The 25,355-nt window shown below is 48.2% G+C and overlaps 1 protein-coding gene across 1 annotated transcript in view; it reads left to right on the top strand.

The window, feature by feature from the left end:
• Positions 1-17,701: 17,701 nt before the first annotated feature.
• The window catches only part of LOC308136671 (uncharacterized protein), a gene marked incomplete at its 3' end in the record, with an annotated part of 32,472 nt that continues 24,818 nt past the window's right edge, over positions 17,702-25,355 (top strand). The window contains exon 1 of the mRNA XM_080505116.1: positions 17,702-18,362. Within this exon, the coding sequence (XP_080361242.1) occupies positions 17,850-18,362 (513 nt within the window). The 5' untranslated portion in view covers positions 17,702-17,849. The remainder of the gene's footprint in view (positions 18,363-25,355) is intronic.

The raw sequence follows: 25,355 nt of genomic DNA, 5'->3' as shown, positions 1-25,355 counted from the left end.
GGTCGGGACCTCGAGATTGCCCGTCGGGGGGGTGGCTATGAACGGTTAATAAAAAAAAAAATTATTTAAGCAAAAAAAAAAAAAAAAAAAATTAGGACTTTTATTTAGAAAAAACGGAGTCGGAACCAGCTAATTAGCTAGTGATTTGTGACCGCAGCACCCCCATTAAGCCACCTACCAAATTTCAGCTCAATCGAACAATGTTTACTAGCATGCTAACGGGCATGCTATGCCGTAAGCTAGCGGATACACCTGAAAATCTCAGTGTGCTACTCCCCAGGTTGCCCCGATCCTGAATCTGGTCTTACTTCAATTCTAGTGTGAATGACACTGCACTTATGGAACAATAAAGGTTTTTCAAAAACTTCCACCGACATGAATTATATGGCCTCAGGCCAGGCCTCCTACGGAGGTCAATGTGGGACGATGGAGTGACCTGGTGGAGTGCCGGGCCTAGGAGGCCCGGCCTTTGTCGGCGGTGTAGAAAGGTGTGAATGACGCAGCACTTATGAAACATGAAAGGTTTTTCAAAAACTTCCACCGACATGAATTTGAGGGCCTTTGTCAGTTGTGTACGGATTACAAAAGGAACCTGGCCTTTAACAAACTGCTGCATAAGCCAGCAGGTCAGCCCATAGAGCAGCACTGTAATGTCCCTGGCTCTCCATGCTGTCAATCACACAGCAGTGATGAGCCTGAAGCTACAGGAAGCTGCCCATATATGGAGTGATGCACTGACCAATCACAGTGGAGAATTTCACAGCTGCACCGAGCGCGGACACTCTGACGTCAGAGTGAGGCAGAGAGGATTATATTAGAAGATTTTGCGAACAACTGCTCTTAATCGATACTTATCGGGGGAGTATGTGGATAAAAATACCATACTTTTGTAGGAATTTTTGTCCTCTTTAATAGTGTGTGGGTTTGGAAGCAGTCAGAGGTAAAGTTTGGACACCAGGGGGCGCTGTTTGGCAGGAACGGCAGATTTGGCTCCATCCGCTATAGTGTTAAGATTTCGGACGAGAAAAATGTTACTGTGTCGCTTTAACTCGTCATTCTGGGGACTTGTTTTGGAATTTTCCCCACATATGTTACATCCTCTTGTTCGGCAGGGTCTCGTGTACGTGGCGATGCCCTCGGTTTGTGGCTGAGAGTCACGGTTTGCAAACAGTTAAGAGTAGTTCGGGGAGTTGTAAATCGTTGATTTTCGGCGAGAATTTTCCGTTTCCCCATGTTAATGGATGACAGGAGCCAAAATGCCGATTAGGGGGTGGGGAGCTTGGACGGCTAATAAAAATTAAACTGGACTAGGTAAGAAAATTTCCCTCTAGAGTTCAGTAGTAAACAATCTCCTCTATTTTTGTATATCTCAATTTAACCGATGCGACCTTCGCCCTATGAGGAGTTAAATTTTCCGTTTCTGCCTTTTTTTCCCTTTTTTGGGCGAATACCTTACATTGAAAGGCAAATAGCCGGCTTCCTGTTGGAGTTAGGTCAAAAGTTAGAGCGCGTGAGTCGTAGGGGTCGAGTAGACGAAGAAGTTTCGTATTCGCTGTTTTTCTCTACGACATTCTTACGGACCGTGGCGGGTGATTGCAATTTTCTAGGTGGCGCTAGAGAGCCATTTTTGGATTTTTGGGGAATTTTTTGACGTGAGATTGTGCAGTGCCACACTTTTGACGAGTCTCCCAAATTTGGTGAGTTTTTGAGCGTGTTTAGGGGGTTCGGAGGGCCCGCACTTTTGGCGACGACGAAATCCAAAAGAGACCTGCCGTTGGCTGGGCCTAGGGCCCACCCGTTGGCGAGGTCCCTAATAAGAAACATTCGAAATACAATATATAATTTCGCCACCAGGTAGTGGCCGCACCCCCTTCGGGGGCGCGGCCACTCTGAGGGGGTCAGGAGAGTAACCGGATGAGTGTGGGGCCTCCTGTGGAGGCCCCACACTTTTGGCGACGACGAAATCCAAAAGAGACCTGCCGTTGGCTGGGCCTAGGGCCCACCCGTTGGCGAGGTCCCTAATTAAAGCTGCAAGCAGCATTGGTCGGGACCTCGAGATTGCCCGTCGGGGGGGTGGCTATGAACGGTTACTTAAAAAAAATATTATTTAAGCAAAAAAAAAAAAAAAAAAAAATTAGTACTTTTATTTTGAAAAAATGGCGTCAAAACCAGCTAATTAGCTAGTGATTTGTGATTGCAGCACCCCCATTAGGCTACCTACCAAATTTCGGCTCAATCGGACAATGCTTGCTCGCATGCTAACAGGCATGCTAAGCCGCAAGCTAGCCGAGCTGCCTGAAAATGTCTGTTGGGTACTCCTCAGATGGCCCCGATCCTGAATCTGGTCTTACTTCAATTGTAGTGTGAATGACACTGCACTTATGGAACAATAAAGGTTTTTCAAAAACTTCCACCGACATACATATGAGGGCCTCAGGCCAAGCCTCCTACAGCGGTCAGTGTGGGACGATTGAGTGACCTGGTGGAGTGCCGGGCCTAGGAGGCCCGGCCTTTGTCGGCGGTGCACGGTGTGAATGACGCAGCACTTATCGAACATGAAAGGTCTTTCAAAAACTTCCACCGACATGAATTTGAGGGCCTCAGGCCAGGTCTCATACAGGTTTTGCATGTCCTCATGACAGGAGAACATGAGACATGAGAGTGAGGTCAGGTCACATGAGAGTAACCTGACCTGAGAATGACTGGTGAGGTCACTCTCAGGTCAAACTGCAGGACATGACAGGCTGTCAATCACACAGCAGTGATGAGCCTGAAGCTACAGGAAGCTGCCCATATATGGAGTGATGCACTGACCAATCACAGTGGAGAATTTCACAGCTGCACCGAGCGCGGACACTCTGACGGCAGAGTGAGCCAGAGAGGATTATATTCAAAGATTTTGCGAACAACTGCTCTTAATCTATACTTATCGGGGGAGTATGTGGATAAAAATACCATACTTTTGTAGGGATTTTTGTCCTCTTTCAGAATGTATGGGTTTGGAAGCAGTCGGAGGTAAACTTTGGACACCAGGGTGCGCTGTTTGGCGACAACGCCGGATATCTCCCATCAGGATTCAATGTAAAAATGTAGAACGAAGAAAATGTTACTCTATCACTTTAACTCGTCATTCTGGGGACTTGTTTTGGAATTTTCCCCACATATGTTACATCCTCTTGTTCGGCAGGGTCTCGTGGGCGTGGCGATGCCCTCGGTTTGTGGCTGAGAGTCACGGTTTGCAAACAGTTAAGAGTAGTTCGGGGAGTTTAAAATCGTTGATTTTCGGCGAGAATTTTCCGTCTCCCCATGTTAATGGATGACAGGAGCCAAAAAGGCGATTAGGGGGTGGGGAGCTTGGACGGCTAATAAAAATTAAACTGGACTAGGTAAGAAAAATTCCCTCTAAATTATTGTAGTAAACAATCTCCTCTATTTTTGTATATCTCAATTTCACCGATACGACCTTCGCCCTATGATGGTTTAGATTTTCCGTTTCTGCCTTTTTTTGCCTTTTTTGGCTGAACACCTTACTTTGAAAGGCAAATAGCCGGCTTCCTGTTGGAGTTAGGTCAAAAGTTAGAGCGCGTGAGTCGTAGGGCTCGAGTAGACGAACAAATTTCGTATTCGCGACATTTCTCTACGACATTCCTACGGACCGTGGCGGGCGATTGAAAGTGTCTAGGTGGCGCTAGAGAGCCACTTTTGGATTTTCTGGAAATTTGTTGACATGAGATTGTGGAGTGCCACACTTTTGACGAGTCTTCCAAATTTGGTGAGTTTTTGAGCGTGTTTAGGGGGTCAAATTGAGGGATTTATCCGTGAAATAAATAATAATAATAATTAAAGCTGCAAGCAGCATTGGTCGGGACCTCGAGACTGCCCGTCGGGGGGGTGGCTATGAACGGTTAATAATATTTGTTTAAATATAAAAAAAAAAAAAAAAAATTTTTTTTACGACTTTTATTTTGAAAAAACTGCGTCAAAACCAGCTAATTAGCTAGTGATTTGTGATCGCGGCACCCCCATTAGGCTACCTACCAAATTTCGGCTCAATCAGACAATGTTTGCTCGCATGCTAACAGGCATGCTAAGCCGCAAGCTAGCCGAGCTGCCTGAAAATGTCTCTTGGGTACTCCCCAGATGGCCCCGATCCTGAATCTGGCCTTACTTCAATTCTAGTGTAAAAGACACAGCACTTATGGCACAATAACGGTTTTTCAAAAACTTCCACCGACATGAATTATATGGCCTCAGGCCAGGCCTCCTACGGAGGTCAGTGTGTGACATGAGAGTGACCTGGTGGAGTGCTGGGCCTAGGAGGCCGGAGTGGATCTGTCTGTCTGTCTGTGAGTGAGTGGATCTGTCCTTCTGTCTGTCTGTCTGTGAGTGACTGAGTGGATCTGTCTGTCTGTCTGTCTGTCGGTCTGTCTGTCTGTGAGTGAGTGGATCTGTCCTTCTGTCTGTCTGTCTGTCTGTGAGTGACTGAGTGGATCTGTCTGTCTGTCTGTCTGTCGGTCTGTCTGTCTGTGAGTGAGTGGATCTGTCTGTCTATCTGTCTGTGAGTGAGTGAGTGTGACAGTGAGTGTCTGTCTGTCTGTCTGTCTGTCTGTGTGTGAGTGAGTGTGAGAGTGAGTCTCTGTCTGTCTGCCTGTCTGCCTGTTTGTGTGTCTGTCTGTCTGTGTGTGAGTGAGTGTGAGAGTGAGTGTCTGTCTGTCTGTCTGTCTGTGAGTGAGTGTGAGAGTGAGTGTCTGTCTTTGTCTCTGTCTGTCTGCCTGTCTGCCTGTTTGTGTGTCTGTCTGTCTGTGTGTGAGTGAGTGTGAGAGTGAGTGTCTGTCTGTCTGTCTGTCTGTCTGTCTGTCTGTCTGTCTGTCTGTGAGTCAGTGTGAGTGTCTGTCTTTCTGTCTGTGAGTGAGAGTGAAAGTCTGTCTTTCTGTCTGTCTGTCTGTCTGTGAGTGAGTGTCTGTCTGTCTGTCTGTCTGTAGGTGTGAGTGAGTGAGTGTCTGTCTGTAGGTGTGAGTGTGTGTGTACACTGTTGGTGTGTATGTAAGGGCCCTATATCTCTGAGTCTCTGTCTGTCTGTTTGTAAAAGTAGACATGAGACATGGATTCAATTGACACATCATACATCAGTCATCAAAAAAGTCCCAAAAACATAATACAAAGCAATTCAGCATTAACCATCATATTTTCTTGTGTGGAAATTAGGAGAGTAATGATTCTTACAGGCGGATTACGTCTCCCACGATACAAATCAATGCATCAGAGGCGGCGGGTGACCTGACCAAGATGGCGCCTGAATCACGTCTGGGAGCAGGAACCGGATGTGACGTCACACCGGCAGTGACGTTCCAAGCTTGTTTACGTCGGTTGTTTAATGCGGCGTGCGAGACGTCTCCTCCTGCACTCGTCCCAGTTTGAGTCGAACGTTTAACAGTTCAGAGTTTTGTTCCTGAAAGACGCGGACATCGGATCCAGGTGGGAGAAACTCTAGTCTGCGGCCGAGGGACTGAAACACTCCGGTGTCGCTGCTACATGCCGTGGAGGAGCAGGAGAGTGACGGAGCCAGGAGGTTCAGAACACTGTGGAGCGTCACGTCATAGCGGTAAGAAAGTGATGAACTGCATCAAGAAACGTGTGCTGTAATTATTAACAAGCCACCGCGAGCCGTCGTAAAGTCAGAAATACTGATTATGACCGGATTGTTTATCCAGGTGAGAGGAGAATGAATGCACGTTTCACCTGTTTCACCTGTAGCTAGAATATGATCATGAACATTTCAATTCATGCTTTGTACATGAAACATGAATGATGAAGCTGTGGCTCTCAACCAGAACAACTTCATTGTACTACAAAGAAGCAGACGTGTAAATACACAATACATCCAGCAGCTGAAACTTGGTGAGATTATATGCTATTATATACGGCACTGAACAGTTCAACACTACTACCTCAGACTATCTACCTCATACTGTGTGCAATACATCAAACTCCATATTACTGTGCAATAACAGGTACCTTGTGATCAACCGCACATACTTATTAGCCAAGGTACCTCAGGCAGCTACATTGGTATTTTACATAACTTATTATCGGTCGTTTCTTTTAACTTTTTACATTACTGCACTATGTCCTTGGGTGTGTGTGAGCGGGACTGTGTGAGAGCTGAATGTGTGTGTGAATGTTTAGGTTATTCTGTATATATGGTGCGTCTGCTGAGATGAATGAATGCTGAATGTGAGAATGGCTGCTGTGTTTATTGTATGTCTACTGTGTGTTTTTAGCTACACCGTAATTTCGTTGTGCAATTTATTGTACAATGACAATAAAAGCTTCTAATCTAATCTAATTCTAATCTATTAATTCATGTGTGATATATTGATTGATGGATTCAACTTGTTGTCATTACAAATGTAACGAAATGCAGTTTAGCATCCAACCAGAATTGCCAGTAAGAGATATTACCTACACATACACACTGACATATATAAATAATCCATCAATAGGGAACAGTGTGTAGTTGCTGTTGCTAGAAATGATGTAGACATTATATGACATGAAGGTGTTTAACAGGTTTCAGGGTGAGACTTCAGTAAAGTGCTGCTCTGTGGAAGAAGCTGTCTGCTAGCCTGCTGGTTCTGGCAGGTGAGATGGTGAACCTCATGGCCCCCCATGGAGCGAGTCAAAAAGAACATTGTTGAAAGCCTCGGGGACCAGGATTTGTTTGATGATGTGAAAAGATGCTCTAAATGAACTTGTCCTCTCCTCTCTGCTTCAGCAGCTGGGTGCTGGACGTGTCCTCCTCTGGAGACGGCGCTTTGACAAAAGTTGCACTCGGCCGTTGAACTTTTCTCCTCCTGTAGCGTCAAATCATTCCACACGGCAGACATGAGTCTAGTGATGCTTCCAGTGGATGGAAGCATCACTAGTAAGAATGCTAAAGCACTGTAAACTCCTGGTGTCAAATGTATGTTGTTGCTACTAAAGCGGCCATGTCCTGTTTCTGATTGTCCTTCCAACAGTGGTGGAGCTCCAGCAGCCCAACCTACTGGTCCACTGGCACATCCAACCCACAGTGTTGTTCCTCCACCTTCCACTCAGGTAACCTGTGTTCTATGTGACCATCTGCAGCAGCTGGAACCATCAACTGAGTGCTATTCAAGATGGTGTTGACCAAGCTTTCAATGATGTCAGTCCCTGTTTGCTCTTCACTTCTCACAAGGACCATGTGTGCTTCATGTCTTTAACAAACCACATTTGAACAACGACCAAGACATTTGAGATTGCAAACAACTTTCTGCTTTGTCCCATGACAATATTGCTTTTTGCTCCAAAGGCAGAATGTGTATCAAGAATTGTCAAAGCACTGCATTGACAGTAAACAGGTCCTGGTTCAAGTGTGTAAATCAGTGGATGGCTGTGTCACTAAATATATGAAACAGCAGGAAGTCATCAAGCTGACGCTGAATGATGAGTCTATTTTATTAGTCCCTGAAGACAAACACGGAGGATGTCACATGTATTTGTACATTATTATGAGGATGTTTGGGCTGAATGCTTCCAGATCATAGCAAACATTGATGTTAATGCTGAACACTTGACAGAGATGTCAATGTAGCAAACTGAGTGTCCAACATGAGAATAAAGTGATCTAGACTGTGTGTCTGTCTCTGACCTTTGTTCAAGCTTCAACACGTCACTCAAAATGTGTTTGTTGATGTTTGGTGCTGAGAAGAGGAGGCTGTGAGCACCTTTCACTGCTGTTCTGGCTCAACGGCACTTCACCGGTGACAAGAAACCAGCTTTATTCCAGGGGTGTCCACAGTGGGTCCTGCAGGCTTCAGGTCTCTTCCAGGAACAGCAGATGTGATTACAATGAGGGGCTGGCAATTTGGCCTGTTCACAAGCTTGGTGATGACATCACTACATTTAGGTTTGAGCTGGAGTGTCACTGAGTGTTATGATGGTGGTTTTCAGTTGAAATGGGAGTCTCTGTGGGAGCCAGGAAGCAGCGTTGGACGTGTATGACGCGAGGACACGGAACCACGAGGACAAGAGGATTTCCACCGGCTGAAGAGTGAAGAGGATGTGCTTCTCCACAAAAATCTGATTTATCAGACGTGAAACAGTGGTTTTTACAAATGTTGCCTTTTTTTAATCAATTCCACAAATATAATTAAGATTAAACAAACTCAATACTGGTTGTGGGGCAGAAATGAATAGTTACTAAAATGTAAATGAATAAAATAAGTAGTGTGTATATATATAAAATACAATGTTTACTTTGATAGACAGTGTAGGAAAGAGTGAGTCAATGAGACAGTCTCTGCATATAAAGTGACTTCTTCCCACTAAAGCAGAACAAAACAAAAGTTTTAGTGATGAGCCCCTTGTACTGAGGCAGAGTGACGTCACCAGGCTGCGCATGCTAGCTGCGCACTGGCTGTGCTCCGGCGCTAGCCGTTAGCGTTAGCTTGAGGTCTTCCGGGACTAATATAACCTTGAACTTAATGTTAAACTCCAGAGGACGCCCAGCGTTTCATTCTACATCTCCAGGGTGAGTGGCTGTGCGCTGCTGATGTTTGTAGACGCTCCGAGACCGGCTTTTTTATCGTAGCATTGCACTTGTTGTGTTAGCAACGAACGCTAACATCGCCCATCTGATGACTGACAGTTGTCCTGGCCAATCACATTTCCAAGCCCGCGCAAATTCTCCGCGTCTTATTGGTCAATGTCAGCGTTCGTCAGAACTATAAATCGAGACACCGCCCCACCATCGTCCTCTTTTCTCATATTACGTGAGCTAGAGAGCCGTGCTTTTTTTCCATAGGTAGAAGATTTTATATTTTCCACTTTTTTGGATTTGAGGACCGGAGGACGTCGTTGGATTCGTGTTTTTTCTTCATCCAGAGTTTTTCATCGAGTGTATTTTCACCGTTTTGAGCAAACTTGGAGAGCGGAGGTGAGTCCTTCTAGAACATTCTGTGTGTTGAAATTTTGAAGATGTGGAAAAAGTCCCTGTTTTCCAAGTGAACTTTATTTAAAGTGGTTCCTGATATTGGGGGAAGTTTTCTATGTGCTCTGAGTGATGTGAAAAGTTAAAATTGTGTTGTTTTATGACTTGTGTGAAGCAGTTAGCTGCTAGGCCGCAGCCTCAATCAGGTGTATTATGTGAAGCTGGCCCCCACCCCTCCTGAGAATATGTGAAAATACTCTCAAATGTTTGTACTGGAACAATTATCGTTTTGCTGCCTTGGTTTTGGCATTATGAAGTTCAGTGGGCCTCTGAGTGATGTGAAAAGTTATAATTGTGACGCCCGGGGCCTCACAATTATAGGCCCAAGACCTGAGGCCCAGCGCCCATGAACTTAACAATGCAATGACGCAGTGTTTCAGTGGGCCAGGCCTCGGGCCTTGTCGTTTTGCTGACTTGGTTTTTAACATATTTGGTGAATAATGTGCGTAAAATAATGTGTGTAAAAGGCCCTCTTGAGGCGCTGGCGCCACGCCCTAGGCCTGAGGAGGGCCTCACTGAAACACTGCGTCATTGCATTGTGAAGTTCATATAAGTCGTCCAAACTGAACAGAAATTGGTTCTCGTCATTGGTTCTGCATTAGTACGGCTTTTTCCTGAAATCATTATCGTTTTGCCGCCTTGGTTTTTAACATATTTGGTGAAAAATGTGCGTAAAAGGCCTGAGAAATGCCGAGTCATTGTGATGTTCATATAGTCCTGTGTCGAAACTGAACGCACACAGACACAGGCGCGCGCACACACACAGAGACAGGCGCGCACACACACAGAGACAGGCGCGCACACACACAGAGACAGGCGCGCACACACACAGACACAGGTGCGCACACACACAGAGACAGGCGCGCACACACAGAGACAGGCGCACGCACACAGAGACCCACACACTGAAGCACGCACACACTGAAGCACGCACACACTGAAGCACGCACAGAGACCCGCACACTGAAGCACACACAGACCCACACTGAAGCACACACAGAGAGACACACAGAGACCCGCACACTGAAGCACACACAGAGAGACACACTGACGCACACTGAAGCACACACAGAGAGACACACTGACGCACACTGAAGCACACACAGAGAGACACACTGACGCACACTGAAGCACACACAGAGAGACACACTGACGCACACTGAAGCACACACAGAGAGACACACTGACGCACACACAGAGAGACACACAGAGACCCGCACACTGAAGCACACACAGAGAGACACACTGACGCACACAGAGAGACACACTGAAGCACACACAGAGACACACTGAAGCACACACAGAGAGACACACAGAGACCCGCACACTGAAGCACACACAGAGAGACACACTGACGCACACTGAAGCACACACAGAGAGACACACTGACGCACACTGAAGCACACACAGAGAGACACTGACGCACACTGAAGCACACACAGAGAGACACACTGACGCACACTGAAGCACACACAGAGAGACACAGAGACCCGCACACAGAGAGACACACTGACGCACACTGAAGCACACACAGAGAGACACACAGAGACCCGCACACTGACGCACACACAGAGAGACACACAGAGACCCGCACACTGAAGCACACACAGAGAGACACACTGACGCACACTGAAGCACACACAGAGAGACACACTGACGCACACTGAAGCACACACAGAGAGACACACTGACGCACACTGAAGCACACACAGAGAGACACACTGACGCACACTGAAGCACACACAGAGAGACACACTGACGCACACTGAAGCACACACAGAGAGACACACTGACGCACACTGAAGCACACACAGAGAGACACACTGACGCACACACAGAGAGACACACAGAGACCCGCACACTGAAGCACACACAGAGAGACACACTGACGCACACAGAGAGACACACTGAAGCACACACAGAGACACACTGAAGCACACACAGAGAGACACACAGAGACCCGCACACTGAAGCACACACAGAGAGACACACTGACGCACACTGAAGCACACACAGAGAGACACACTGACGCACACTGAAGCACACACAGAGAGACACTGACGCACACACAGAGACACACTGAAGCACACACAGAGACACACTGAAGCACACACAGAGAGACACACAGAGACCCGCACACTGAAGCACACACAGAGAGACACACTGACGCACACTGAAGCACACACAGAGAGACACACAGACCCACACTGAAGCACACACAGAGAGACACTGACGCACACTGAAGCACACACAGAGAGACACACTGACGCACACTGAAGCACACACAGAGAGACACAGAGACCCGCACACAGAGAGACACACTGACGCACACTGAAGCACACACAGAGACACACAGAGACCCGCACACAGAGAGACACACTGACGCACACTGAAGCACACACAGAGAGACACACAGAGACCCGCACACTGACGCACACACAGAGAGACACACAGAGACCCGCACACTGAAGCACACACAGAGAGACACACTGACGCACACTGAAGCACACACAGAGAGACACACTGACGCACACTGAAGCACACACAGAGAGACACACTGACGCACACTGAAGCACACACAGAGAGACACACTGACGCACACTGAAGCACACACAGAGAGACACACTGACGCACACTGAAGCACACACAGAGAGACACACTGACGCACACTGAAGCACACACAGAGACACACAGAGACCCGCACACTGAAGCACACACAGAGACACACAGAGACCCGCACACACAGAGAGACACACAGAGACCCACACACAGAAGCACACACACAGACGCACACTGAAGCACACACAGAGAGACACACAGAGAGACACACAGAGACCCACACACTGAAGCACACACAGAGAGACACACAGAGACCCACACACAGACGCACACTGAAGCACACAGACGCACACACACTGAAGCACACAGACGCACACACACTGAAGCACACACAGAGAGACACACTGACGCACACTGAAGCACACACAGAGACCCACACTGAAGCACACAGAAGCACACACAGAGACCCACACACTGAAGCACACACAGAGAGACACACTGACGCACACACAGACCCACACTGAAGCACACACAGAGAGACACACTGACGCACACTGAAGCACACACAGAGAGACACACAGAGACCCACACACTGAAGCACACAGACGCACACACACTGAAGCACACACACAGACGCACACGGAAGCACACAGAGAGACACACTGAATTTGACATAACCAGGAGCCGTAAAGTGAAAACAGCTTCATAGATGCTGCAGTGAGTGATGCGTTCAGGTGCTGGTTAACATGTCTTCAGCCTGCTGTGTGATCATTTCCAGAGCTGAGGGGCTCCTCCAGTGGCCACAGTGTTGATTTTGGTGCCATACAGCATGTTTTGATGGCTTCTTAGAGTGTGTGCTCATGTTGTCCTCCTCTGAACTGCTCCATGTTAAATGTTGTGCACTCTCCTATTGGACTGACATGTGACTCAGAGCAGCACCATGACGTCATTAGCAGTCACAATGGTGGGACTTTAAACCCTGGTTTAAAAACACTGTGTGGTTTCAAATGCAGGAGTTTTGACATGTGTATCAGTACTAATATATGTTGTAACGGTGTAGAGACGTTCATGCCCATAACATAAGAGCAACTTCCCACATTAACAAGCTGCAGAGCTCCTACAGTAGCAACATTTAACAAACAACAACAAATGCTGGAACGTCATCCGTGGACGACTTGTCCTCAATCATGTGTGTCTCCCTGTCTGTGTGTTGTCAGAGGTCATGACCTTGCTCTCTAAGCCAGCAGACATTCAATTAGGATGTTGCTTTGTTGTGTGGAGAAGAAAATAGTCTGCTTGTGCTCGTGTGTGTGTAGCTGGAGATGTTTAGAGAGGCTCTGTGACTGTAACACACACACACTCACACACTCCCTCACACAGACACATACAGCCACACACACACACACACAGCCACACACATACAGCATCACATAAACAGACACACACTCCCACACACACACACACACACACACACACACACACACACACACACACACACATACAGCCACACACATACAGCATCACATAAACAGACACACACTCCCACACACAGCCACTCACACAGACGCATATACACCCACACCCACACACACACTCCCACACACATATAGACACACACACACACACACACACACACACACACACACACACACACACACACACACACACACACACACACACTCTCACACAGAGACATGCACCCCCCCACACACACACACACACTCACACAGAGACAGAGAGACACACTCACACACACCACACACAGACACATATAGCGACACACACACACACACACACACACTCACACAGACACATATAGCCACACACACACACACACACCCACTCCCCCCCCCACACACACACACACACACACACACACACCCACTCCCCCCCCCCCCCCCACACACACACACACACACACACACCCACTCCCCCCCCCCCCCCACACACACACACACACACACACACACACACACCCACTCCCCCCACCCCCCCCACACACACACACACACACACACACACAGTTGTTTTCCAGCAGCTCCAGCCTCTAAGTGTGTAAATGGATGCGGTTTGTAAGTATGATGGAATCAGTCACTCGTCCGTCTCTCTGCTTTGAGGATGTTGAACTAAAGTGTTTTGTTGTTGAATTGAATTCCAGATGCCCCGTAAGAAGACCCACCGTCTGGCTCGGGCCCTGAAGGAGAGGGCGGAGAAGGCGGAGTGGAGGGCCGAGCCGGCCGTCCCGGAGTTCCTGCCTCGTACGTATAAGACGTTTTCCATGTTGAGCCCACGTACATCTTCACATATGTAAAGTGCACGTCTTGTTTACACCCTCTGCTTTGAACCTGTGTCTCGACAGGCCGTGGCACGGGGCTCCGGCATCGCGTGCGGAAGTGGCCGGTGTCGGAGCTTACCAAGAAGTCCCGACGCTTGGTCACTCCTCCCCGGGACCCGGAGAAGAAGGTAGGAGTTGGTCTTGCCTCGTGTGTCTCTTGCCTTGCCAGCTGTAAGGAGCCGTGGCTGATGTCTCTGTTAAAAAAACCTTGTCCCCTGTTCCCCAGACCGTGTTCGTCATCGGGGACTCTCACCTGAGGGGCGTGGTGGACGGCTTCGTGGCCATTCCGGAGGGGCAGGTTAGTTTTGCTTTCCTGTCTGTTCCAGGTGCCGCGGCCAGCCAGCTGAGGACGGAGGTGCAGCACACGGTCCTCCCCTGGACCCCGGACGCCGTGTGTCTGCTGGCCCCCAGCAACAACCTGACGGCCAGCAGGACCATCGGTGAGGCGGCGGTGGACTTCGCGGACCTCCTGGCTACGGTCTGCAGCCGCTGGCCCAAGGTGTGTTGATTTATTTCTTGTTGTTGTTGTGTGAACGCTTCTGAGAGGAGAAAGCTTGAATGACGTTAATAACACTTGAATGTTGTTGTGTTTCCCCCCGAGGTTTTCGTGCTCGAATTCCCTGGGCGCTTGAACGTGGAGCCTGTGGTGCAGCGGCTGCTGGTCCAGGAGTACCACCGCGTCGCAGCGCGCATGGGTAAGTTGATGGTTGCATCTTTACTGGTCTCGCCATTCCATGATCTTGTTTTGAATTTTTTTTTTTTTCTTATGTGTGTCACTGTATGGGTAAGATTAAATTCCTGACGCGTGTTTGTTTTTCTCTGTTTGTCCATCAGGGGTGCCCTTCGTGTCTGTGGCGCAGGACCTCCCACTGAGTCGGTTGGAGCTGTGGTGCCACGACGGTGTAAGTACAGCACATTTTGTTGTGGGAGGAGTTTGTTTTCTGTCACGTGTGACACGCACGTGCGGTGAAGTTTCTGACGTGTCTTTACTGGTTTCCTAGATCCACCTGAGCGACTCCGACGGGATGCCGGTCCTGGTGCAGCTGCTGTGGGACGCTAGCGTCCAGCAGCTGGCACCTCCGCCCGAGCGCCCGGTGTCTCCCCGGACACCGCCGCGTGCTCGGGTGGCTCCCAGGGTGGTGGTGACGGGAACGGTCCCCGTGCCCCGTCGCACCAACCCTTGGGAGTGGACGACGGTTGGACAAGGGCGAATGGTAATGTGTTTTTCTCAGTCGTCCTGTGATTGGAGGTTTGTGGCTTTTTCTTGGGACCAAAAACCAACTCAGTCTTGTCTTGTGTTTTTCAAAGGCTGGAACATCTGTGCTCCGACGGCCTGCCCTCCCGTCCAACCCGGTGTGGTTCAGCGGGGCCATGTTGGAGGCCATGGAGAAGGTCTCACCTTCTTCTGGTTCCGACGGCCCTGCTGGGCCACCAGCTGGCCAGGTGAGACACCACACACTCGTACGCACTGTGGACGACCACGCGTGAAGACCGCCGTTCACCAAACACTGTTTTTTCTCTCTCCAGAGCCCCCGCCGGGTGCGTCGGCCCAAAGCCGTTCCACGGAGGAAGCGGCAGGTTGGTATTTACACACCTGATTGACGTGCGCTTTATTGACGTGGAGGGAGTCGGACTGAGGAAATTAATCAGTGAGAGATCTTTTGTTCTTTGTAGGCACCGGCAACACCGTCGCCTGTCCGGAAGACCGTGGCTGCTTCTCCGTCCGGCCCAGCAGTGAAGCAGGTGAGTCCACGTTTTGATACGCCGTGTGGCTCAGCTAGCAAACGTTGGCACGTTAGCCCACAGTGCAGTTTGTTTGCAGAGCACCCGAATAACCTTTGCTCGTTTTCTCTCGTCTCATCTTTGTGTCAGGGGGAGGCGTCGGCGCAGGAGTCCCGGGAGGAGGTGGTGCCGGAGGTGGTGGAGGACGTTCCCGCTGCGTGCCCCGCCGTGCCGACCGAGTCCGCCGTCCAGGAGGGAACCCGGACTCCAGCTAAAGCTAAGTGTCCTTTTCTCCCTCCTGTTTCTCGTGGTTCATTGTCAGGCCAGTCAGTTGTTGAGGTTGGTGCGGTGAGGTTGGAGTCGCCCTCTGCTGCAGCGGCAGTAGTGACCGACCCTCAGACAGGGACTAGATTGACAAAGGTCGTACAGGGATCCTTTAGCCAGTCGACCGGTGGTTTTGATCGCAGCGTGCAGTGCATGGCCATAGCTGCAGCCAGCTTGGCCAGACACACAGTCCAGAGCGTGTTTTCATGGGAGAGGCGTGATCTGGATCGCACTGTCATCTTAGGCGACAGGCTGTATTCAGATCTAAAGCACAAGAAGATGATTACAGACTCTACAGGATTTCTTTACGTGTCCCAATTGCCCGAGGTGGTTACGGTAGGCGAGCAGGTGTTTGGTTTGACTCGTGGTGAGGAGGTGTCGGGTACGATAGGCGTGAACGAAGGACCCTCAATCGACGCCAGGGTGACCTTCAGTCTGCTAAATGGACTGAAGGAGATCTTCAGTGAGCACAACATGTGTCTCCTGACGATGTGTACTAACACTTCTGCCATCATCTGTGAGGATGGACGGTTCGCCGTGGTGGACAGTCACTCACGGAGCAACCTTGGTTTGCCACTCGAGAACGGTACCAGCGTGGTTCTGCAGTTTGCTTGTCTTGACGACCTGCACCGCTACATCCTTGGTTTGGCCGAGTGCTTTGATTTACCGGAGAAGTTGTTTGAGCTGGCTGGCATCGTCATCAGTGGGGGTGGCGGTCCAGCGCCCCCTGGTGTTTCTGTGGAGAGTCACGTCACTGAGATGAGTTCTCCTCCACCACCAGGGGGCAGGACATGGGCTGAGGTTTGTGCTGCTCGTCCAGCGCCGCCTGGTGTTTGTGTGGAGAGTCACGTCGCTGTGATGAGTTCTCCTCCACCACCAGGGGGCAGGACACTGGCTGAGGTTTGTGCTGCCAGTCCAGCCCTGTCGGCTGTTTCTGTGCAGACATTCTCCAGCGAGCTCAGTAGCGGTTCCACTGCAGAATCGGTTGTTGATAGCACGAAGAGAAAGGTTTCTTTTGGCACTCGCAGGTCAAAGAAATCTAGGCGTTACGACGTTAGCGAGGTCGACTCAGACGTAGAGTTCATTAGCTCGGTGAGGAATGAGGAGCTGGTCTTCCGTCCTCTAGATGTGGAGGTGTGTAGGGCTTTGTGTTCACGTTTGAAGTTAGATTACGTGAAGGTCGGTGGTCCCCTGTCCACACAGGTTGGTTCGCTAGGTGCTCCGTGTAGGAAAGAGAAAGTAGTGGCTGATGGGAACTGCTTCTTCCGAGCCATCGCTCAGGCTGTGAGTGGTTCCCAGAAGCAGCATCGCAGCATTAGGCTCACTGTGTGTAAGGCGTTAGAGAAGGAGGCCAGGAGGTACCACAGTCTTTTGAGGAGCCAGTATTCTTCAGTCTCTGAATACGTCCAGCAGTCCAGGATGAGATCCGTGGGCACTTGGGCCACAGAGATGGAGATTCAGGGAGCAGCTGATTGGTTGGGAGTTGATATTTTTACTTTTATGGATGGTCGCTGGATAAAGTACAGCTGCGCTAGTCAGGGTTTGTCAGGACAGGCCATCTACTTAGAGAATAGTCAGGGCAGCCATTTTGAAAATGTTGTGTGTGTTTCTGAGCCTGGTCTGCGCTGCTGTTACGGTTACTGTAAAGTTAGAGAAGTGGCAGGGTACAACTTGAGGTGTAGCGTGAGAGAGGAGCTGAGTGTAGATGTGGGGGGATCTGAGGATGAGGGTGTAGAGATTCATGATGAGGCTTTAGCATCTCAGAGTGAAGGGAATGATAGTCAAAATACATCGCACAGAGTTAGGGTGAAAGAGAGACGTTTAAGTAGATACCAAGAAAATGTGCAGTATAGAAAGAAGGTTAAAGAGCGGGGTTTAAATAGGTATAAAGAAAACATGCAGTACAGACAGAACATTAAAGAGCGGAGTTTAAGTAGATATAGAGAAATCATGCAATACAGACAGAACATTAAAGAGCGGAGTTTAACTAGATATAGAGAAAACATGCAGCATAGACAGAACATTAAAGAGCGGAGTTTAACTAGATATAGAGAAAACGTGCAGTACAGACAGAACGTTAAAGAGCGGAGTTTACGTCGATATAAAGAAAAAATGCAGCATGGAGAGAACATATTCAAATGGAGAGAAATTGTTAAACGCAGGTATCAAGGCAGTTTAGAATACAAACAGAGACTTAAAGACAAGAGCATGAAAAAATATCAGGACAGTGCAGATCATAGACAGAGAGTGAAAGACATCAGCAGGAAAAAATATCACAGCAGTGCAGATCATAGACAGACAGTTAAAGACAAGAGTATAAGAAAATATCAGGACAACACAGAGCATAGACGGAGGGTTACAGAAATTGGCATTAAAAAATACCACAGCAGTGCAGACCAGAGGCAGAAGGTTAAGAGTCATGTACGGTTGACCAGGAAGCAGAAGCAGGAGAGGTCACAGGACTTTAGTTTCGCCATGACTCAGTTTTTAGAGAAGGTTCGAGATGGACCAGAGTTTGTTTGTTGTGTTTGTCAGAGATTATTGTTTAAGTACCAGGTGCTGAGTTGTGACAGGCAGGCTTATCGTAGTGAGGCGTCGGCTCGTGTAGCAGGACGGTGCATCAGTGACGACTATTTACACACCTGTAATGAGGAGTGTGCTGTGCCGTGCCGGCTGGTGCCCTCTAGAGGCCAGCTGTGGATCTGCTACACTTGCCATGGTAAGGTTGGTAAAGGTGAGATGCCAGCTGAATGCTGGATCAATAACCTGAAGTTAGATCCCATTCCTGCAGAACTGGGATGTTTAAACAGCATAGAGCAGCACCTGGTAGCTTTACATATCCCCTTCATGAAGGTTTTGGCCTTGCCTAAGGGGGGTCAGAACGGGGTGCATGGGCCGGTCACCTGTGTACCAGCCAACATTGTTCAGACCAGTAATGTATTACCGAGGTCCAGTATGGAAGGGTCTTTGCTGCAGGTTAAGTTAAAGCGTAAGTTAACTTACAAGGGTCATTATGAGTACCAGTTTGTAGACGCATTACGTGTGAGACAGGCGCTAGCTTATCTAAAGAGGACCAACAGCTACTATAGGGACATAGAGTTCAATGAAGAGTGGGTCAATGAGTTTTGTAGGCAGCAGGAAGAGGAAGAGGCCAGGTTAGCTGGTGAGGAAGAGGAGGGTGAAGTTGAGGAAGAGGTGACCCACCAGGAGGATGATGAGGTGAAGGACGAGGAAGAAGCTGTAGAGGTAGAACCAGCAGACGTAGTCCAAGATGAAATGTTACATGACAGACAGCAGCACTGCATGTTCCAGGACACTTGTCTCATGCCTGTTGACATTGGTCAGGAAGCTTTAGACCAGTATTTTGAGGACATAGTCAACATTGCGCCTGCAGAGGGCAACAGTCCAGTTAAGTTGCTCTCTGACAAGACAAACGAGGCTAAATGTTTCCCCGTCTTGTTCCCGTCAGGTACTAAGACCTTCCATGATTTGCGGTTGAATCATTTGACGTTGTCTCGATATTTAAATAACAGGATCATGAATGCCGACGGTCGTTTTGCGAGTAATGTAGAGTATATATTTTTTGCTCAGTACATGTCCGAGTTAGAGCAGGTGGTTTCTAGCATTTCCGTGGCGTTGCGTAAGGGCAAAGGAGGTCAGGCGTCTAGGAGGATTAATCAGAGCATGCTGATGGACGAGGAGGCTCTGAAGAGGCTTCTAGAGTTCGACGATGGTTACAGGTTTTTGCGACCTATTAGAGGTACTCCGGCGTTTTGGCAGGGCGCTCAGAGAGACATCATGGCTGCTCTCCGTCAGTTAGGGATTCCAACGTGGTTTGTTTCATTTTCATCTGCGGACATGCGCTGGACTAACCTCCTGACCAGCATCCTTAGACAGGAGGGCAGGTCGCAGACGGCGGAGGATTTAGAGTGGGCGGAGAGGTGCGAGTTGTTGCGTCGTAATCCAGTTACAGCAGCCAGGATGTTTGATTACAGGTGGCATTGTTTTCTGAAAGAGGTTCTTATGGCTCCTTGTCAACCAATTGGCAAAATAGTTGACTACTTCTATCGCGTTGAGTTCCAGCAGCGCGGCTCTCCTCATGTTCACTGTTTGTTTTGGATCGAGGGCGCTCCCCAAATTAGTAAGAACACAGATGAGGAGGTGGTGCAGTTCATCGACAGATACGTGTCGTGTGAGCTGCCCACAGACGATGACCAGTTATTGGACATTGTGTCATCGGTGCAAACGCATTCTAAACGACACTCTAAGACGTGTAGGAAGAACAAAACCACGTGTCGTTTCAATTTCCCAAAACCCGTGACTGCTAGAACGTTCATTTGCAGGAAAAAGGAATGCAAATGTGACAAAAACCAGTCAAAGGAGGCCGAGAAGGATCCTGATTCAGAAGACAAGCCAGTGTGTAAATGTTTTGAGGACCAGAGCGGCATGCCAAAAGAAGTAGCTCAGAGGGTTCTGGAAGGGATCAAGTGTGCAGTTAGAGCGGCAGCAGAAGGTGAGGTCCACTTTGCTAGCACTGAGCAGTTTTTTCAGAGTCTGGACATCAACCAGGACGTTATGGAGATGGCTTACAGGAGGGTAGAGAAGAAGACCACCGTGGTGTATAGGAGAGGGCTTGAAGAGGTCTGGGTCAATCAGCACAGTAAGCAGTTGTTGAAGTGCTGGAACGCCAACATGGACCTTAGCTATATCACCGACGCCTACGCCGTAGTCATATATATTATCTCGTACATTACGAAAGCAGAGAGAGAGATTGGCCTTTTATTGAGCAATGCACAAAAAGAAGCAACCAAACAAGGGAATCTCTCTGCTAGAGAAGCTCTGAAGAAGCTGGGCAGTGTATATTTACACAACAGGGACGTTTGTGCGCAGGAGGCGGTGTATAGGCTAACGAACATGCATCTGAAGGAGTGTTCCAGGAAGGTGGTTTTCATCCCCACCGGCTCCAACATAGTGAAGATGAGTTTACCCCTCAGCGTGTTAAAACAGAGGGCGGCGTCACATGAGCTGAGGACGGAAGACATGTGGATGACCAGTCTAGTGGACAAGTTCAAGTGCAGGCCCGGCGGGGACGTCTTTGAGGACATGTGTATAGCCACGTTTGCGTCGGAGTATCGTGTTCTCTCCAAGAACGAAAAGTCTGAGAAGAGAATCCCCTTGAGGAACGATTTGGGCTTCATCTTGAGGAGAACGCGATCTCAGTTTGCCGTCGTCCGTTACATGAGGTTCAACTTAGAGAAGCAGGAGGAGGCTCATTTCCAGAGTTTGTTGCAGCTCTTCCTTCCTTATAGAACTGACTCAGAGCTCAAACCTGAAGGCTTTGAGCTCTTTGCTCAGTTCTATAACAACGGACAGGTGACGTTCCACGATGGTTCCGTCCATTCGGTGAAGTCGGTGGTAGACCAGAACAGGGCCAGGTTCGAGGTGGACTGTGCTGAGCTAGAGGAGGCTCAGGAGATAGCTGAGCAGCTCCAGGGGGGTGAGGAGGACGCTTGGGGTGCACTCTGTCCTGAACAGGAGGTAGAACGCCGTGAATGTCTAGAAGAGGGACGGCAGCAGCAGGGAGGAGAGATCCCGGATGAGCAGCTACTGGACGTGCAGGAGAACGTTCCAGATTTAGTTGTTGGAGCTAAACAGGTCGCACAGTTAGAGAGGAACCGGTGCATCTTGTCTCGGAGCGAGGGTTTGTCTCTGGTTAGGTCTTTGAACGAGACACAGATGGCCGTGTTCTACCAGGTTAGGCAGTGGTGTTTGGAAAAGGTGATGGGGAAGAAGCCCAAGCCTTTACATGTGTTTGTGACGGGTGGTGCTGGCACGGGGAAGTCTCATTTGATCAGGGCTATTCAGTACGAGGCAGGGAGACTATTGTCCACACTTTGTCCTCAACCAGACGGGATTTCTGTTTTGTTAGCCGCGCCTACGGGCATCGCTGCTTACAATTTAAATGCAGCCACAATCCACCACACGCTGAGTATTGGCAAACACTCTGGCTTACCTTACGTTCCTTTAGGGGAAGAAAAAGTAAACTCTCTGAGAGCCAAATTTAGTCACGTCCAAATCCTCATCATTGACGAGATCAGTATGGTTGATCACAATCTGTTGGCGTACGTCCACGGTCGTTTGAGGCAGTTGAAGCAGACGGGAGACTTTTCCCCGTTTGGTAACGTCAGCATCATCGCGGTCGGGGACTTCTACCAGCTGCCTCCCGTTAAAGGGAAGCCGCTGTATCGCAGTCAGGTAGGTGTGGACCTGTGGGTGAACTTCAGTGTGGTGCAGCTGCACACTGTGGTTAGGCAGAAGGATGGCGTGTTTGCAGGCCTGCTGAACAGGTTGAGAGTGCGCTCCAAGGACACCCCCATGTTAGACAGTGACGTTGAACTGTTGAAGTCGCGCGAGACCGGTGAGGAGAGCTCTGCCTTGCACATTTTCCCCACCAACGCACAAGTCAGTGAGCACAACTTCAAGCAGCTGTTTGAGTTTTGTCCTGACTTCATCACCATAGAGGCCCAGGACTACATGAACAATAGTAGGACCGGCAAGTTGGAGCTGATTGCAGGGCATCACAGTCGCGCGTCGGACACGTCCTTATAGGAGAGTCTGTGTTTGGCGAAGAACGCGCGCGTCATGTTGTGCAAGAACGTGGACGTGGAGGATGGCCTGGTCAATGGAGCGTGTGGCACGGTCACTCATATTGAGTTGAGAGAGAACGCAAAGTTTCCTCTCACAGTTTTTGTCAGATTTGACGACGAGAGAATTGGCTTGGCGAGGAGGAAACAACGTGCACACGCGTCAGTAGAATGCCCACATTCTACTGCCATTGAGCCGCAGGAGGAGAAGGCCACCAAGCGTGGAGGTTTGCGCCGTCAGTTCCCTCTCAAGCTGGCCTGGGCCTGTACGGTGCATAAGGTGCAGGGGTTGACGGTGGACCGGGCCGTGGTTTGTTTAAAGAGGGTGTTTGCACCCGGGCAGGCGTACGTGGCGCTGAGTCGCGTCAGGACTTTGTCTGGACTGATCATCCAAGGTTTTAAAGAGAAGGTCATCTACTGCAAAGACGCCATCAAGGAGGCCGTGGACAGCATGCCTCCATTTTTGATTGAGCAGCCAAAGCCTTCATCAAGTACACACAGTTTCTCCCTGTACTTGATGAACGTTCAAAATTTAAGCCGCCACCTGGTGGACTTGGCGTCTTGCACGCGGCATTTCCAGCCTACCTGTATTGCCGTCACAGAAACGTGGCTCACTGCACAGTCGTCGTCAGACGCCGTCCAGATTGACGGCTACGTTTTCCACAGCCGCCCTCGAGCCTTGTGTTACAGTAGCAGCAACCCCAAATTGTTAGAGCTACAGCATCTAGAACATGGTGGAGTGGGCTTATACACTGTAGGCCATTTGGACTGTGACATTGTGCAGGTACCCGATTGTAATCTGGAGTGTTTGGTGTGCCTGTGTAACAACCTGAACGTAGTGATAGCCGTCATTTATCGCCCACCATGTTATCCAAAGTCTTTATTGTTTCAAAACCTGGGCAGGTTACTGGATCGGCTGGACGTCCTCAGTAACACAATTATAATGGTGGGAGATTTTAACGAAAACATCTTAAAGAGCACTTCAATCACCAAATTCATGGGAAGCAAAGGATTTGAGCAGCATGTGACACAAGAGACGACAGAGAAGGGAACTCTGATCGACCACGTTTATGTGAAAAGCAGGCGCTTTGATGTGGACTGTGCAGTGATTCCCACGTACTTCAGCGACCATGAAGGAATTCTGTGTACTTTGACTGAGAGAGATGATCAGGACCAGGACGGAGGCTTTGCTGGTGGTGAGGTGGACTTTGACATGGAGGCCTTGTTTGAGGAGGACTTGGATGGACAGTAGTCAGGAGACACATGTTGTTATTATGATCATTATTGTTGTTGTGGTTGTGTTCCTCTTGCGGCTGTTGCAGCTGGAGGACCAAACGTGGTGCCGGCCAGGAGGCTGGAGGGTTTTGGCGTGGTTGTGCCGGACGTCCTGTTTTCGTCTTTTCTTTCCTCTGGGGTGTAGTTGGGATTCTCTTGTGTTTCTTAGCCCGGTGTCGGTACTGGTTCGGCGGCCCTGTACAGGGTTGGGCCGTTGCCACACCCTTTTGTTTATTTGGCCGGACAGTCACGCCCATGTGGAGCTGAAACTGTGTCTCCTGTGAAAGAAGCAGTAATGATGATCATGATAGAATCTCTCCTGAACTGTGTTCCCTCCCTCTTGGTGGTCGTACCAGCAGACAAACAAGTCCCTGTACACAGTGGATTGTTTGTGTGAGTCAAACCAAGCTTCACCACAGTGCCCCTGGGCAAACGTAGTTTAACACTTGATCACGACTGGCAGAGCTTCTTCTTTGTCTAGGAGTTTTACTACTAGTTATTATCAGGTTTTTATTGTTAGGCTTTTTATAACATTTGAATTATGCATATTTGTCGGCGTTTTTACATTTTTATTCCATTTTAATTATCTCCATCAGTGTTTTTTGATTTTTATTCCATTTTAATTATCTCCATCAGTGTTTTTAGATTTGTATTCCATTTTAATTATCTCCATCAGTGTTTTTAGATTTGTATTCCATTTTAATTATCTCCATCAGTGTTTTAAGATTTGTATTCCATTTTAATTATCTCCATCAGTGTTTTTAGATTTGTATTCCATTTTAATTATCTCCATCAGTGTTTTTACATTTTTATTCCATTTTAATTATCTCCATCAGTGTTTTTTGATTTTTATTCCATTTTAATTATCTCCATCAGTGTTTTTAGATTTGTATTCCATTTTAATTATCTCCATCAGTGTTTTAAGATTTGTATTCCATTTTAATTATCTCCATCAGTGTTTTTACATTTTTATTCCATTTAAATTATCTCTATCAGTGTTTTTAGATTTGTATTCCATTTAAATTATCTCCATCAGTGTTTTAACATGTTTATTCCATTTAAATTATCTCCATCAGTGTTTTTTGATTTTTATTCCATTTTAATTATCTCCATCAGTGTTTTTTGATTTTTATTCCATTTTAATGATCTCCATGAGTATTTTTAGATTTTTATTCCATTGTAATTATCTCCATCAGTATTTTTAGATGTTGTTATTATGAGGCTTGTATTTATTAAATTTAGTATAGAGTGCAACTTATTTATCTTAATCATGAGTATTTTGTATCAGTATTTGTAGATTTTATTGTTAGACTTGTATTTGTTCCATTTTAATGAGTATTTTTATCAGTTTGTAGATTTTTATTCCATTTTAATTGTCTATTTATCAGTATGTGTAGATTTTCTTGTGAGGCTTGTATTTATTCCATTTTATATAGTGTAACTTATTTATCTTAATCAGGAGTATTTTTATCAGTATGTGTAG

Source organism: Blennius ocellaris (genome assembly GCF_963422515.1).
Source record: "Blennius ocellaris genome assembly, chromosome: 2".
Lineage (NCBI taxonomy): Eukaryota > Metazoa > Chordata > Actinopteri > Blenniiformes > Blenniidae > Blennius > Blennius ocellaris.
The sequence above is the reverse complement of the archived record's forward strand: the minus strand, read 5'-3'. Positions and strand labels throughout refer to the sequence as shown.